Source organism: Gordionus sp. m RMFG-2023, chromosome 4 (genome assembly GCF_954871325.1).
Source record: "Gordionus sp. m RMFG-2023 chromosome 4, tfGorSpeb1-WG-v2, whole genome shotgun sequence".
Classification (NCBI taxonomy): domain Eukaryota; kingdom Metazoa; phylum Nematomorpha; class Gordioida; order Chordodea; family Parachordodidae; genus Gordionus; species Gordionus sp. m RMFG-2023.
Window position 1 is genome coordinate 4,626,011 of NC_088778.1, and position 17,924 is coordinate 4,643,934.

At 29.9% G+C, this 17,924-nt stretch overlaps 1 protein-coding gene across 2 annotated transcripts in view; it reads right to left on the reverse strand.

The window, feature by feature from the left end:
- Positions 1 to 270: 270 nt before the first annotated feature.
- Positions 271 to 17,924, reverse strand: part of LOC135928921 (uncharacterized) — a 50,081-nt gene continuing 32,427 nt past the window's right edge. The window contains exons 3-17 of one of the 2 annotated variants that reach the window (XM_065465373.1): positions 17,739 to 17,793; positions 16,789 to 17,145; positions 16,387 to 16,481; positions 14,105 to 14,381; positions 13,755 to 13,907; positions 13,228 to 13,460; positions 12,303 to 12,513; positions 12,026 to 12,165; positions 11,644 to 11,958; positions 3,385 to 3,584; positions 2,463 to 2,800; positions 2,182 to 2,349; positions 1,860 to 2,062; positions 1,446 to 1,556; positions 271 to 1,110 (exon numbers count right to left, since the gene is read on the reverse strand). In XM_065465373.1, coding sequence (XP_065321445.1) covers positions 670 to 1,110; positions 1,446 to 1,556; positions 1,860 to 2,062; positions 2,182 to 2,349; positions 2,463 to 2,800; positions 3,385 to 3,584; positions 11,644 to 11,958; positions 12,026 to 12,165; positions 12,303 to 12,513; positions 13,228 to 13,460; positions 13,755 to 13,907; positions 14,105 to 14,381; positions 16,387 to 16,481; positions 16,789 to 17,145; positions 17,739 to 17,793 — 3,297 coding nt within the window. In that variant the 3' untranslated portion in view covers positions 271 to 669. Of the gene's footprint in view, positions 1,111 to 1,445; positions 1,557 to 1,859; positions 2,063 to 2,181; positions 2,350 to 2,462; positions 2,801 to 3,384; positions 3,585 to 11,643; positions 11,959 to 12,025; positions 12,166 to 12,290; positions 12,514 to 13,227; positions 13,461 to 13,754; positions 13,908 to 14,104; positions 14,382 to 16,386; positions 16,482 to 16,788; positions 17,146 to 17,738; positions 17,794 to 17,924 lie in introns of both variants that reach the window. The other variant, XM_065465372.1, reaches the window with a different exon arrangement.

Here is a 17,924-nt window from a genome sequence, read left to right on the forward strand (position 1 = left end):
CAACATTAAAATATTGTCTCGAAAATAATTTTACACCTAAAATTTAAAAAAAAAATGAAATAATTTAATACAATTTTTAAAATGTTCCCAAAGGGGAAACCGATAGAAAAAACGCATTTATCGAGAGGGTAAAAATTAATTTAACCCTGCATTCGCGGTTAGCGCGAATTCGTGGCGAAGTATTATAAAATATGATATAAATATAATAATTTTATACGTTCATTTTCGTAATGGCGGGGTACATTTGATCCTTTCGTCATTTAAATTTACAATTTTGCAATTAAATGTATTGCCAATGAAAAAAAGGTCGTTTTAAATTAGGTCTTTATAAAAATATAATTTCTATCAGTGACAAAAAAAAATGACTAATCAACAAATTGATTAGAAAAATGCGTGTTTTATTTATCATTTTAAAAGGCCTTTTAAAGAGTAAAATATCGAAGGCACTAAAATTAGGATTATAACTTAATTCATCGTATTTAAATAGAAATCGTAAAAATTTCGCGTTGAAGTTTAAGATATCAAATCCTAAATTCCCATCATTGAGCGAATAGCTTCTTGAATTTAGCACTTATAATTTTTTGCTTTGTTTTTTTTACTGGGGTTGGTTTGGTTTGATAACAAAAAAAAATGAATTTTGAAAAAAAAAGAAAAAGATAAATCATTGTTTCAAGGTATGAAATTTTGTTGATTCATAGCGTAATAATCGCTCGAGGGTGTACGCCTGCGAAATTCGTTCTCGTCGTCCACGTTAGACTCCATATTGTAATAGTCCGCGTCGTATATTCCGCTAGCCGGTCCGTTACCGTTTACGTTGTAGCTGTCAAAAACGTTGCTGTTTTGATACGCCCCGTTGATGTGGGCTTGGGAGGAAGGATCATAGTTTTGCTGCATATGATATTCGTCGGAAATGCGGGAGGGGGAATAGGTGTTTAAATGGAGCCAAAACTTTGGCACCCATTGGGGTTCGCATTCGATTCGGTTAATTTCTTCCAACAGCTGATTGTAGGTTTTGTCCAGGTCTGTGTTGACTATGAAAACGTCGAAATAATGGCCAAAATTTTCTTCTATTTCACGGGATTTCTCTATAATTTCGGCGAGCTCTTCTTCCTGTAAAAAATAATTTGTATTTTAATTGACAAGGTTTGAAGATATTTGCTGCCCAAAAAAATTAATAAACAATCTAAGAGATTTTATAATTGTGATATGTTAGCTTTAACATAGGGTTCCAGTACTCCATTAAACCTTTAAAAAAAATTGTAGGGTTAGGTTAGAATTTTTAAATTGGATAGACAGGCCAACCATCAGTTCGAGTTCAATCAGGAACAGATAACCTGATATCCTAAAATTAAGAGAATTCAACTTTAAAATAAAATACCAAAACCTAATGTACAAAAATAATCGCTTCTTAAATATATAAATCAACTGTTTATAAAAAAATTTACCTTTTTAAAAACCCCGCGCTTTTCCTGAATCAGTTTTAATTTTTCGATATTTGGAGGAGCTATGAACACGACGTATGGCATGACATCCGATTCGTACAATATTTTTAATGACTAGAAATACGAAGAAAATAAAAAATAGGATTTTAATGAAAGATCAAAAACCAAATTTTTCATTTATCTAAAGATTATCAGATTTTCCTTTCCCTTAATTAACCACTTTTTCAAAAGATAAATTGTGAAGGATTTAAAATATCATCTCTCGGATTTCTTTAAGTCAAAAGACAATCGATACTGTATGAAATATCTTTCAATTCTCGATAAACTTTAATTAAGGATAAGATTGCAAGATGTTCCAAGCTTATAATGATAAATATCGAAAACAATAAATTAGTTTCCTTATCAAAATCACATTACCTGTGGATGCAGATTAAGGACGCAATTCTTGCCGGAAGCGATAACCTGGCGAATGGAAGCTAAACTAGTTCCATAAAGAGATTTCTCGAATTCTCCATGTTCCACGAATTTTCCCGCCATGATATCGGCTTCAAAAGATTGCCGATTCAGGAAATGGTAATCCTGTCCGTCAATCTCCCCGAATTTCTGGGGTCGACTGGTGTCTAATTTAAATAAGAGAAAGAAATCTCAAATAAACTGGTCATAAAATTTTTTTATTATAATAATATGGATAGAAGTAAATAAAAAATGTTAGGCAATTTTTAGGTAGAAATGCTTTTACGTGGAACGGATGCCGCAAATCTTTCTGGGAAATTTTCCATAAGTTTCTGTCTCAGCTCGTGTCGACCTATGTCGGGAGGCCCGATTAAAACTATGGGCCGTTTCTTGTCGGGTATCGGGTAACATAGTTCAACTTCCTCGTAAGTTAGTATTTCGTCGCATTCGTATTCTGTTTTTTTAGAGGGAGTAAATGTTATTTCTTTTCTTTTCTATCTTTCTTTCTTACTTTATGAATAATTTGTTCACATATTTTTTTTTAAAAAATTTTATGTTTATTTATACCATCGGGATAATTATATTTATCGTTAGCGCTCCCCTTCTTCTTGCTGCAATAATCGACAGCGTTCTGGCATAACCTGCTGGCCAAACTTTCGGGCCCACACAAGCCATTCGAAGTATTCGTATTTTTTGGGTGTTGTTGGGCGGTGGCGGCGACGTTGTTCGAAGTTGAGGAATTTGGATACTCTCGCCACTTATCCATTGAGGCGAGCGAGTTGTTAAGGTATAACTGAGCATCAGGAGGAGTTTTGGACGCGGATTTATGTTTTTTGCGGTTTTGACGTGACCTTTTAGATTTGGGATCTTCGGAAGCGAATAGCGCCATTCTCAATGTTTCCCGCCTTTTCATTTAATTAATTTTGATTAAAATGAAAAAAAAAATAAAACATTTTAAGGTCGGATTAAAATCAATTTAGGAAGGGATTTATTTGGTTTATCAAGAAAAGACATTTTATCTCACTAACTAACATTAGATATTATGACCTGCCAATCTATCTGTATAGACTAATCATAACCAACTCTGAATTCTTCACAGTTAGCGCCAATTAGCGGAGAAGTTGTAAACGAGTCAGGGAAAAAAATATGTTTGAAATGAAAAGATTTAAGTTCAAAATATTATACGTTTAGAATTTTTTTTCTTTCTTTCTTCTTTAATAAAATAAATCTAAAATATTTATTCATTTTGGGAAAAAAAAGAAAAAAATTTAACAAAATATTTTTTTTTTTAAAAAAATAAACCTCTTTCATGGGAATTAAATTTAACATTCGATTTCATTTAAAATTTTAAAAATTTACGAAAGTTTTAAAACTTTTAGAATTTTTTTTTTAAAACCTAAACAAAACAAAATATCGAATTTTATTCTTATTTTGGTTGAAATTTTTGAACCTTTTTAAAAAAAGAAGAAAGACTGAATGTTGTAATTACTGGATTTGGAAGCTTTTAGAAGGTATGAGGCCCGCCAATCCTTGCATATCTTCCCCGTCCCTGTAAGCTTGCCACCAATTGATGTCGTCTTGATTTATCACGTGCAATATGTCGCCCTTTTGGAAAGACAACCCGAGTTCTCGACAAGGAATGTATAGGTCTTCTTCTGGATCGTAATTAAAATTGGCTCTGACCGACATCTTAAGTTTAAAAAAAAAATTCGGTTAAAAGTAACGCGTGTCGAGTATTTTAGCGGAGACCTGGAGACCCGACCCAGAGCGGGCGCCCTAAAATAGCGAAGTTTTAAAAATCAGGGACGGAGATTAAAAATATTTTTATTTTATAAAAATTCGGGCAGACGTCAATCAATTAGTTAACTTACTTATAAATAATTTGTTTAGCATTCATTCAACTGCTTTCAAAAATTTTTTTTACAAAATACAAGCCAAGATTATTTAAAATGACAAAATTTCGAAAAATTCTTGACCTAAATATTGAAAATATCCGGGTCTAAATTTAAGAATTTCCGGTTCAGCTAATATTTTAAAAATCGACCCAAATAGTGCCGTTTGACAAACACTAAAGGGGATAAAGTGTATCTGAAGGCCAATTAATTTCAGAATTTAAATCTTGGTATGAAAGATTAATCTTATTAGCAAAAATATATTAAATATTACTGCAACAATAACAAATATTAGCACAAATAAACTTCATTAAGGAGAATAAAAACCTGATTCAAAAGGTATGACATCTTAAGATTGATTGAATGGATTAGCTATACTTAATGTACCAATACTGGCAAATTATTGAAAAATTGGCGCAATCGAAAAGAAGATTAGCTTTTTATCTATAAGATTACTCTGTTCTAAAAGAAGATTAACTTGTTAGATTCTATAATTTCAATTTTTTTTAAAACTTGATTGGTTCTTAACAAATTTTATATTGATTAGTTCTAATAAAATTTTAACATTCCAAAAAAAAAATCATTTTAATATTTAACAAACACCATTGTTGAATATTCTCTTTAATTACCAACACGTGATCACATAGTTGGGTAACGTCTAAAAGTCGGATTAATCATGAGGCGCCTGCCGGAGAAAATCCCCTTAACATTGAGACGTTTTAATTTATAACAATTTCTTCCAAATTTGAACTGCCATCCTTTTAAGAAAAAGCCCCAATATCAAACCGGCTAAAAAATTGGCTTAAAATATAGTAATTACCAGAGTTGTTAAAGGATCTCGATACAAGTATCTAGATCCTGTATCTAGATATAAAAATGTGATATCTGTATCTGTATCTAGATAGATTTTTGATTAAAATATCGATATCTAGATATTATTTTAGACGATGTATCTGTATCTAGATCCATTTAAAAAGTATCTTTTAACAACTCTGGTAATTACCATGGAGTCCTTAATTAACATTATGAAAATTATCGATAATATTCAATATGTCATAATTGGCGTTTTTTTAAAAAAAAATTATTGTATTGGTATATATATTTTGTTTTTTTTTTTGTAAATTTATTATATGTATTTTTATCACGCGCAATAATCCGATTTGTGATTTGTTAACCTTAGCGCATTGATCTGTTTTTGGTATTGTGAGACTCACTCATCCATGAGTCAGTTTATATATATATATATATATTGAAAATAAAATTTTGTAAAAATTAATTAATATTTTTTTTTTCGTATGTCAAGTGATATATAGCGATTTTGCCCTTCGTTGAAGGTTCAACAGAGCTACGCTAGGTTTTCCTCATTTCCATCTAATTGGAACTAATTTAATTTGGGTATAAAAGTAAAAATATGAGGAGCCCTCCACACGTTTGTGGGCAAGTCGCACGTACTTGTAGGCGCAACATTTGGAAAAAATGTTGCTTAAACCTCTATAGGCTTATTAAAAAAAGGTAGGGAGCAGAAAAAGAGCCTATACCCGAGAACTACAGTTATAATTTAATTACTTTAAGGGTGAGCGATGGATCATTTTTAATTTGAAAATTTTACTATATTAGTACTAGTTATAGTAAGGAAATTTTAAAAAGAATACTTCCAGAAAGAGTGGAAACATTTAGATAATGATATGTGAGCAAAGAATTTCGAAGTACATTTCCATTTGAGGTAACTTTTTTTTGATGCGAAAAAAGCTTTTTGATGTTCGCTGTTATTTAGTTTAATGAATTGTTTCATATTAATATTTAAATCCATTATATCTTTTATGGTTTTATAGTACCATAAGGATTTGTATTTTGTATATTGTTTTCCTTTATGTGGGTACAACTATGCTATGGCATCATGAGCTAGATTATGATCGGAGTTCCTTATTATGTGGGCCAGGAACTGGATCCGGCGTTTTTTTAAAGTGATGTTAATCGGCGTGTGATTTGACTTTTCCAAAGATTAGGGTTTGAGATAACTCTTGGATAAAAAATGCCATTTATTCTACGTTGACAATTATTTATAAATGATTGTAGTCGTCTCATTTCTATCTTATTTGCTTCCCAAATATCACCTCCATATAAGAACTATCGTCGAGTTGAATCAATCTGGTAAATACCGAAATCTCTTTGGTTTTCCAAACTTTCATGTACTTATAGAAGGCACCCCTCCCTTTTGTATTCTGATCATCATTTCCACTTTTCCACTGCCTTTTTTATCTAGTGTTATACCTAAGTACTTTATTTTGTTCACAACCTTAATTGTATTTCCTCCAAATGTAAGATTATCCATCGGTGGCGCATTTGGGGAGGGGAGAATAACAGTTTTTTTGAAATTTATTTCAAGTCCAACTCTTAGACTTAGAATCTCTAGTAGGTATAACAAATTTTTGGTTTCATCTATAATCTTGGAGATTCAGCAAATGATATTATTCTGTTGACTAAAGATATGGAATTGTTAGATCCTAAATCTACCAGATCAGCTGCACCCAGTGCTTCCATTATGACTTTATTTATTATTATGTTGAATAGGAGTGGTGGTAGAGTACATCCTTGTTTTACTCCTTTTTTTAATTCTAAAACAAAAGGATATTTTATTATTTATTTTAAAACACGCAACTAATTTTGAGTAGTGGTTTTTTAAAATGAGAATTTGGGGTTCAATTCCGCATTCTGCCAGCGTTTCCCATAGAGCTTCATGGTTTACATTGTCGAAAGCTCTGCTAAAATATATGAAAGTGTAGAAGGAGGATATCTTGTATTTATAGCATTTCTGTACAATTAAGGTTGTGAACAAAATAAAGTACTTAGGTATAACACTAGATAACAAAGGCAGTGGAAAAGAGGAAATGATGATCAGAATACAAAAGGTGAGGGGTGTCTTCTATAAGTACATGAAAGTTTGGAAAACCAAAGAGATTTCGGTATTTACCAGATCGAGGTTATTCAACTCGACGATAGTTTCTATTCTATTATATGGAGGTGATATTTGGGAAGCAAATAAGAAATCATTTGTAAATAATTGTCTACGTACAATAAATGGCATTTTTTATCCAAGAATTATCTCAAACAAACCCTAATCTTTGGAAAAAGTCACTTGTTTGAAAAATTAAAATATAAGAAATTAGAAAGATAAATTATTTAGGAGCCTCTCGGATTTATTCCAAAGGGCACAACGTAAAAATTCAATATTTAACAAAAATTATTTCAGAGCTCAAGTTGTGTTGTTAATTGGTTGGTTGTGTAGAGCCCAGACCCGGGGTTTGGGTCGAAAATATCGACTAAACCAGCTCTGAGCACGAACCCCGAGCACAGACCCAGCACAAAAACCCATTATTTTTAAAAAAAATAATAAAGAATTTTATTTAAAGAATATTATTATTTTATAAAAAGTAAATCTATATTATATATATCAATTTTGTGTAAATTTGTGAAATCATTATTTAGGCTCTGCATACATAGGAGAAGACAAATCATGTCAAAATTTTGTTCTACCATTAGGGGAAATGTGCCATAAATGACCATGTTTGAAGACTGGCCACCACCCTTTAACTTTTTATCTATTGGACCGATTTCTCTCAAAATTGGTCAAAATGTGTATATGTTAATAACACTAATTAAATTAGTGTATAATTAATTTTTATATACCTAAAAATTGAAGAAATATATAAGATTGGTCTTTTGCAAGTATTTCATATTTATAATATAATTCTTAAATAATATGTTATAGCCAGTAAATACATTTCAGCGAAACTTTTATCGTAAAACACTTTTTCGCGAAGCTTTTATCGCGAATGTCGTTTATCGCGAATGGATTTTATGGCGAAACTTTTATCGCGAATCCATAATAGCAAATACTATTCCGCGAATACAATATAGCGAAACAAATATCGCGAATTTTTTATAGCGAAACCTTTAAAGCGAATACATTACCGCGAATACAATATCGCGAAACAACTAGCGAAGATATTATAGCGATAATTGCTAATAATGACTAATTTATTTCGAAACATTTTTTTATAATTATATTAAATGAATAATATTTTTTTTTAAATAGTATTGTCACGATTTTTCACTCAATTTTGAATTATCTCATATGATATTTATGCCTATATAGAACTCTTATGCTGAAAGATAGGCCTGCCCCCTTATCCAAAAAAAAGTGTAAGATATGTAAGAGTAAATAAATAAACACTTAACTCATTTTGCCCCGGTTTCACATGTATTTTAATTTCATTTTATTTGAAAATAATGAGTAAAATTGCTTACAAATTGAGTAGAAGCGTTTAGCGGTGTTTTCATAAAAACACTGTTATTTAAATCAACCGGTATAATTTTTTAAAAATGGTAAAAACTATTTTACCTTTTTTAATTTTTTTATATTGTTTAGTTATACTTGTGAAATAAGCAAAAATATAATACTAAAATAACTTATTATCAAATGATTTATTTCCATAATAATTTTTTGGAAAAAAACAGATGGAAGGGGGAATGAAAATATAGTTTTTATTTTTTAATAAGGATAAATATTTATAAATAAAAAAAACGGATGTAAAATAAAGTTATTTATAGTATAAAATCTATTATTATTTTTTGAATTCCATCTGGGAAAATAATTTTTTATAGCTTAACATTTTATTTTTAGTGATTTTTAAAAAATATTAAAAGTAAATCTATTTTTAACTAAAAAATAAAGAATATACATTATTGTATTCTAATTCTAAATAGATTTTTTTTTTCATTTTCATTTTTATTTTATAAAATAAATTTAAAATTTTTATATTTAATATGTTACGACGAAGCAAATTAACAACACTAGTTGAGAAATATTCTTAAGATATAGTTATAAAAATTAAATTTCTAGATATATTCAATAATAATGTAAATATAAATTAAAAATCATAATTTAAATAATCAATTAATAGATTGTTTAAATTTTTTAATATAATAATATTTAATATAAATAAATTTAAAAATAATCAAAATTTAAAAAATTATATAATATTAAATCCGCAAGATGGCGTTTTATTCTAAAAAAATTTAAAAATTTTTTTTGTTATATTATATAATATATTTTTTTAAATTATATTAAAATGATTTCTTAAATATAAACTTTCTCTATTTATTACCTAAAAAAATTGATTGAAACATATTACGGTTTAAAATGTTAGATTTTGAATATAAATTTTAATGCATGTCTATTTAATAAATATAGCCTAAACAAAAACCAAATATTTTTTTAAATAATTTTGGCCTACTTTACTATTGATATTTTTTCTAATAATTTATCAAGAAATTTAGCAGAGTTGGGAAAATAAATGATAATAATATTACATAAAGATAAAAATAATTTCACTGGGATATATGTATTTGTATAAAAAAAATATAATAAAATGAAAAATAATCTTAATAAGCAAATCTTTTTATTGCATTATTTTATTACATTACATAGATTAATTACAATATTTCCAATATAATAATGTCATATTCTCAATATTTATAATAACCATAGCAAAACTATATCCAAAATATAATGATTGTATAAAGGATTAAAAAAGACTTTTACATCTAGCATAAAAATACCTCAATAATATTCCATTTTTAGGGGAGTTAATAAAAAATATTAATCAATTTATTTTGATATAGATTATCAGTCGTTTAATTTAATTTTTAATGTATTGTATTATATTAGTTTTGCAATACCCGTATGATTTCTATGCAATTTCTTAAAAGCATATTATAAATCTGTTAGATGATGTACCATCTTTTCCTTGGTTCCACGTCAATTCAGCGAGATTTTTATCGCGAAACACTTTTTTGATAAACTTTTACTGTGAAAACACTTTTTCGCAAAATCTTCATTGCGAACATGGTTTATAGCGAATGGATTTTATAACGAAACTTTTATCACGCACATTAACGAATGCTATTCCTCGAAGACAAAATCGCGAATTATTTATAGCTAAACCTTTAGAATACATTATAGCGAGACTTTTATTACTAATAAATAATCGCGAAAGAATCGCGAAAATAAAATAGAGGTCAATATCGCAATAATTGCTAATAATGACCTTTTTATTTTGAAACTGTTCTAGGCATATGTTTGTTTATTTATGATTATTAAAATATTATAGATTTTTTTCATGTATTAAAATATTATTGATTTTTTTTTATTGGTTTTAAAAAAGAAAATAAAAGTTCAAATTTTGGAAAATAAAAGAGTATCTCAAAAGTATTTATTTTTACAATCATATTAATTGAATTTTTTTTAAAAAAATAGGTGTAAGATTGATTCAATGATAAAAGTTTTTAATTTCCTTTAAATTTATATAATGATTAATATAAGTTGGAATAAAAAAAATCTTGTGAAATCCTGTTCTATGTCTTTCCTCAAAGTCTCATTAAGAATCGCTACAAAAAAACTCAGGCTTTTTTATTATATTAATCATTGAGTTTCGTTAGTTAAACAATCCTTATTGGCGAAGATATCTGGGTTGCGTCAATATTTATTGTCTGATGAAAACTTATAAATTCATTAATCAGTTTTGCCAGTCACTAACTAACCAAAAACAGAATTAAATGTTATATAAAAACTATATACTCATTCTGTCTTTATCGAATTACGAATGGCGACTAAAAATAAATTGCATCGAAATGAAATAAACTCCCAATTTCAAAATATTTCTGAATCTTATAAATTTACGATCTTTGTAGATAATTTTTTTTTATCTTTTCTGTTTACTTAGGATACAAAATACTAGTTACATTTTCAAAAGATTTCACAGGAATCTGAATCTAATTATTAAGACGTAGCCTTAAGCACAAGGTTTACCAAACTTTGGGAGAACTAATTCTGAAGTTTAAGATAATATGTAATGCTTAATTACAATACATGTGGGTTATTGCTTCAACATATACTCTATTTTTTTTCATTAATTACTCAGAATGTTTTTACCGAATTTCCCGAGAAATGATTTTGCCAAGTAAAAAATTTCTCAGAATTGATTTTCTTAGAAAATATTCATGCTATGCCTATATGATTTTTTGAGTTTTAAAATTAATCATTACTCTATGTCTTCTGGTTTATGTCATGAAGGGGTGGAGGTAAATCAGCCAAGGGTATTAAGTGGAAACCAAGAAAATGATTTTGAGTACTATTAAAAATTATCCAGTTGGAGAGATTTAAATTTCTTTTACAAGAATTAACCGACAAGGACATAAAATGAAAGCGAATAAAAATATTTTTTTGAATGTTATTATCTCTCTAGGTTCTTTGATCTATCTCATTAATATGATATGTGGAGGTTTAGGGGGGGGGAGGGGTAGTGAGGGGGGGGGGGCGGTGTAAAAAATATACTTTAAAATAAATTTCTATAAGAATATTAAATGAAAGATAATTTAAAAATTATATTTAACTTATATTCATGATACAGACACTTTGTTTCAAGTCTGAACCATAGTTATGAGGGCGGGATGGGTAAAATATTTCTAACATAAAGGGAGCGGGAATAAAGATTATATCATAATACTTCGACATGAATTAAAATAAAATTATCCTGCTACTGTTTTGCTAATCATCTCCATCACTACAAATCATGAGGAGGATCAAATTTTAAAAAATATATCTTAGCAAGGAAAGGGGGGAATGGTTATGACAGTCTTTTTTTAACATTTTAAACATGTGCATCGAGTAAAAGTATTTATGAAGTAATTGTTTGACAATTACTATAGACCTCCAAAGCCGATCTATTTGGGAGATGGGGTTATAACAAAATATGAATATAATGCTATTATATATCATTATTATTTGGCCTTACCACATTTTCATTAGTATTTTCGGCTCCTGCTGTTCCAACACCATCTCCTTCTACCTTAGACCTGGTGCGATCAACCACGAATACGAGCTCTTGTTGAGGCTCGGTTCCAGTAATCCTATCCCCAGGTGACCCAACAGCACTGCTCATGCGCATAATGATATCGCAAACCTCGTGTACCGATTTTCCCCGCAGGGGGGTCCCATTCAATTCAAGTAGGGCATCGCCTTCTAGAAGAGACCCAGAACGAGCAGCGGCGCCATTAGCCACCACCCTGGCTACCACCACGGAGTCGCCTTCGTTGCGGATCGTGGCACCCTTTATTTAGTAATTCAATTGTTAAACATTTACAAATATTAGGGGGGAAATATGGCTAATATAATACCAATGGATCGAGTCCTTTTTCTATTCTGACGATTTTAATATTGGCCGTTTCGGGATATTGATCTAGCGTATGACTTAAGTACTCCTCCGAACCCGTGTTGTACCCTTCTCTCTTGGTCATCCCAAGACTGAGGTTTTCAACTTTATTTAAGAAAAAAAACATATGTTTATATAATATTTTAATATGGTCGAGGTTATCTACCATCCCCATAAAAAAAATAGTTCAGTAAATTTTCCAAAGTTTAGGAATGCGTTCTTAATCTTACTTAGCATCATACCTCGATTATCTTCGTTGTCAGTGGTCGAACCGCGTTTATCAGAAGACAAGGCTCGAGAAAATGTTCTGTCGTTTAAATAAGACTTACGATTAGTTAGAATGTCATCGTAAGCCGAAAGGAGACCCTTTAAAGGCGGTTTTTGTAAAAGGAAGGAGAGGTCTTTGAGTTGACTTTGCGTGGAATGTTTTTGTAATTGAGGATTGTTTAAGATCTAGAAAAATTATTTTTTTTTAAATAAAAAAATATATATTTGTTTTTGATGAGGTTGAGTTACATAGTAATCGGTAATAAAAAAAACTAGATGGCATATAGATTTTTATAGGGTCCCTACAAATAATTCGAGGGCGCCTACTAAGGCCTCTGTATTTGTTAAAATTTATCTTAGGCTTCCCTAAGCAGCGGGGGTTTCTGTTAAATGGACATGATATTTTATATTTTTTAAGAATAATTATTCGTGTATATTTTAATTATAAAATTTTTACTAATCTTCCCCTATATCCATTATTTTAGAATTTACAAATTGCTTATTAAGGTGTATTTCTAAAAATATAACATACAAATCATTTATGTAACTTCTTTGTTTATACAGATTAATATATATTTTTTCTATGTAAATAAAGGGAAAATAAAACGCAGAAAAAATATCGATCTTGAAAGAGGTAGGGTGGGGGGGGGGAGAACTCGGTTATATTAACCGCATTTGTGTTGTATCCTTATAAAGCAATAGATATATATAAGTGCCTATAAATTTAAATTTAAAAAAAGGCACTTAATATATATTTTCGCCATTTGCAAATCAGAAGACAGGATAATATACATGGAATGATATGGGGAAAAACCCCATTCGAAATAATTATAAAATCTATGAGGCAATACTAATAGTAAAATGATGATAAAAAAAAATATACATATATACAAATAAAACCTGATGAGTAGAATTAAGGAGGCTAATAGAATCTCTATGTCCGTTAGTTCTATCCAAGGACGTTTTAAGGGATTTTACGACGTTTTTGTAAATATTAAAAGATTCCATAAACTTGCGGTCCTGTAGAAAAGCCTTGACAGTCGATATATTATTGTAATCTTCGTTGCGTCCGTTGGAGTCATCGGGGCCATTTTTAAGCATTTCGTTCATTTTGGCTAGTATTTTGTCGATATCTAATTTAGAAGACAAGATATGGTTTTAAAATATGATATTCAATTTACGCAGGTGAGTTACTACTATCTTTCTTACTAATATACCATGTTATTATTTAAGACCCATTATTCAAAATTTTCTAAATTTTATTTTACTGATCTTAATCAATGAAATATTTTTTAATTAAAATCGGATAAAATTTGACTCGAAAATCTTCCTTGAGCATTCTCATAAAAAATCATCATTCTCAAAAAAAATCATCATTTGAAAAAAATCTTCATTCATATAAAATCTTAATTTGAGGAATTAAAAACCTAAATCTTCGTAATGTTCCGCTATTCTAGGCTTATAAGACGAGGAGAATGACGGTGGAAGGGGTCCGCCAACTATATTTTTTATTAAGTTGGTGTCTTCTGGGGAAAATGCCTCGTTATCGAAACCGTTGGCGTTAAACCCGGTCTTGTAATCTATAATAATTTGAAAATACGAATCGAGTAAGTTGGCTATTCGTATTCGATTCAAATAACCGTGTTATAATCGTAATTGTAAAATACTAATCGAACTCGAATGATTTATTCGTTGATAACAATAGATAAGTAGATGTGACTGGTTAACAACAAATTTAATCAATTTTAAAGATCAGAATAGAAAAATAAAAATATACTATCAATGGGCTCTTTGTCGATCCTGTCATTCACCGGTAGCCTCGTATTATTTTGTTGTAGTTCTTCGAGGGCCTGCAGCTTCTTGGAACCCCGGAGGGAAGACCGCAGAAACTCTTTCTCCTTTTGGCTGGACCTTCTATCCCTTTCGGCTCTTCCTAAATCAGCTTTGTAACTTTCTATTTTAGCGTTTAGCTCGCGGTTTTCCGGAACGGTCGTCCCATTGAGCCTGGTTAATAATGGATCGGGAGGCGGTGTTTGCATTATGTAATCTCGATTCTGCGAGGTAATTAAGGAAGGGGAAGTGGGGAGGGATAATCGATAATAAAAGATTAAGTCCCAACTTAATAATTGAGTTTGGAAGGAAACAGAAAAGAGCATGCGCGAAACAGTTTCGATGGTTCGGTCAGTATATTATGTTAAAAGATCTGATAAACAATAGAGGGTAATTTATATAAAAAAACGCGAGTGAAAACAAGCGGATAGATTTATAAGGAAACTAATCGCCTCTTAAAAAAGAAAACTGTTAGCTAAGGATCTTGAAGGAACAATCTTTTACCCTTTTGCATCGAAAGTTAAAAAGTTTTTTTTGAATCTGCCTGAGAGCCTATTGCTTATTTTTCTTAATTGAAAAATGAATCGTTTTACGCGGGTAAGATATTAATAACGCAACCGTCCCCAAATTTTGACAAAAGTTAATTGAGAATAATCATTTAATTCGCATTATTACATCGTGATAATTTTAAAAAGAATTCAAAGAAATCCTTAATTTTTTTTTTTAAATGGAATATAGAACATTCTAATATTCATCCCGAAGTGTTGTTATCTCTAAATATTCTAGCCAAGAAATAATATTGCGCAAGCGTCGAAAATTTAGTTAATAGATGTGCATGTGCAAACCGTTCTTGCATCTATGAGCAAAAATATCCAGGCTTGCGTAAAAAATTTTTTTGGCTAGAGTTTCTAAGAATCGAGCCATACATCATCTAAGGTGCCTCGATTTACAGTATAAGCGCGTATTTCTCTGGCAACGGGACACTTATCTGTTGCGTAATTTTTTTTCTTCAAAAAGCAAGCAAAATAATAGGTTAAAAATTTAAAAATAATCGCGAGAATAGCTATAGATTATATAACATTTTAACCTATTACTTTGTTTGCTTTATAAAAAATTAAAAATAAAATACCCAACGATTGTGTGACGCGCTTGCTATAAACGAGGCATGAGGCAAAGAACATATCATTTAAACAAAACAAAAAATGATACCACATTAATAAAAAGACAATACATTATTTTTTTGTTAAAATAAAAAATAATTTGAAATATAAGTCCTTTTCCTATTTTCTTCTTCTTATATTAAATATTTATATTTAAAATTTAATAAAGAATAACAGCTATAAATTATAATTAATAAAAATTTCAAAAAATTTTTTTTTAATAAAAAAAAAATGATGTTTTGCCAAAAATAAACTTTCCATTATTATCATTATTACTCAAAATTAAAACAAAAAGACAAAAGTTTTTTTTTTAAAAAAACAAACAAAAACGATAACTGTCATCATACTTAATAATATCGTATATCTGAAAATCGGTATATTTAAGATTTTTATTTTTAACGATTGGCAAGGAAATCCAATGACGTCATTAGGATAGAGAAGGGGGTGGGCTCAAGATAATTACAAAATCGAAGTACGCCCCCGTTCCCCCCCCTCCTTCAGTTAGCCTCTTGGGGAAAAAAAGAAGTTAAAATTATATAAATCTTTCCAACATTATATTCTTAGATTTAAGTTAAATATTAACACGAATAAAAATAGAAAAATTAAATATTTTGAGTGGGTAGTTTTTATCTAGACATTATTATTATTTACTGTGGTATTTTTTCTTCTTCTATAGTTCGATCCCTAATGAAAAACAATATGTCCGAAATAAACTTCTCATTGGACGAGATTAGGAAAAAAAGTTCAGGTTTAGGTTCTAAATATATATTTTTTTTAAAAAAAATTTGTTTAGGGTTCTTCCAATTTTGAAAAATGACTTCCGGTTTCCGTTCTTAGAGTTAATGTAATTCCGCGCGTTCCAATGTTATATTGCAATTTTCTAAAACCCAGTTTTCAAGAAAATTCCTAAATCCACCCCCCCCCCGTTTCATTTTTCTTAGGGTTTCTTAAATCTGGCTCGAAACTGTGGAGTTTAAATAATTGAATTTTAAAAATAATTGCTCAAAAGCTACCCTCCCTCAACAATAAATAAAAGTTGTTTATTTTTTTGTTCAAAAAAAAAGCAAACTAGATAATCTTGCTCGTTTTCCGTGAGACCGGATATGGTGTAAATTGAAGACGGCGTGGAGTATTTTCTTTGGGATGTTACGGGGGCGGAACCTTCTGGAAAATATAAGATATTATAAACATTGTTATATAAACAAACAATATTAGGTCTCGCGTGACTAAGCCGTGATTGAAAATAGATAGGTTCCAGCTGATCTCGGTTTGAGATTGAGTCTGGAACAATTTTTACTCATTAGGTTAGGAGTTAGTGCATATGAATTTTTTTCCCTATCAGCGCGTCAATGATAGGCTCAACGTTTTTAAGATTTAAGTTTCGTATAACTTGAGATTCGAAATTTAACAAAAAAAAATGGCTAATTTTACCGAGTATGCATTAATTTAAACAAAAAAATAATAAATTTACTTTCAATCGCGCTTGATTTCCTCAGTTTCTGGAGGAGTTGTAAAGAGGGTTGCCTGGCTAAAGCTATATCGGAGGCCGCCAAAACAACAGTTGTCGTTACAGCAGAAGAACGCGTTATAATATCTTTTTTCGCGCGCGAATCTTGAATAGGATAGTCAGTATCTTTAGCGTCGTGAGTGGATGACGTAGGCAATTCAAAATTATCGTCAGAGTATGGGGATGTAAGAGGTTCCGACAATTTTGTCATATCTAAGGGGCAAAAATTGTGCTTAGCCGCGAGTTTTTCTAGCCTTTCTTTGGCCTTTTTTTCGACAGCGATAGCGTAAGCGTCAGTTATATCGTTGAGCGAATCGATATCTTTGTGGTTTTATCGCAATTATAGTATTATTTATTTATCTATTTGACCAAATAAAATTTATCAATATGATATGCCTGCTTTTGCATATCCGGTCCAGTTCCCGTCAAAAGATTCAAAAATTTATTTAGGTCTCCGTTCGATTCGAATTTGATCTACAGGGCTTCTAAATTTTTTAATAAGATTCTCTTATCCAAATTTGATTACAACTATTAATAACGTCATTCCATTTGTCATATAAATTGTTGGCTAATTAATTATTTATCCTTTCAAAATATGACAATAGCCTTGAGTTTTTATTCCCGAAAATATAACTAAACTTTGAAGAAGGCCTAACTAAATTAGCACGCGTCTCAATCCCGTCACGGACTTTCTTTGGACACGCGCCTGCACATAGAGCCGTATTAGCGTGATTTTTAATCCCCACCCAACTACTATTAGAGTAGCTGCCAAAAATGCATAGGGTTATACGGAGTTTTAAAGAAAATCTACGCCCCCCCCCCTCAGATTGAGTTTCAGTTATCAACACTTGCCAAAAAAAAAACTTTAGTGAAATAAAGAAGAAAAAAATATATATAACATTTAAACTGCTTACCATCTGATTCGGATTTCCGCTTGACTTTGAGGCATATAGTTTTGGATCTTATGCACTAGAATAATATTTAATTTATTTATATATATATATAATGGAATCTATTTACTTTAAAAAAATATATAAATATATTAAAAATTAATTAATATTTAATTATTAAACAATATTATGTATAATAAGCTTGTTTAT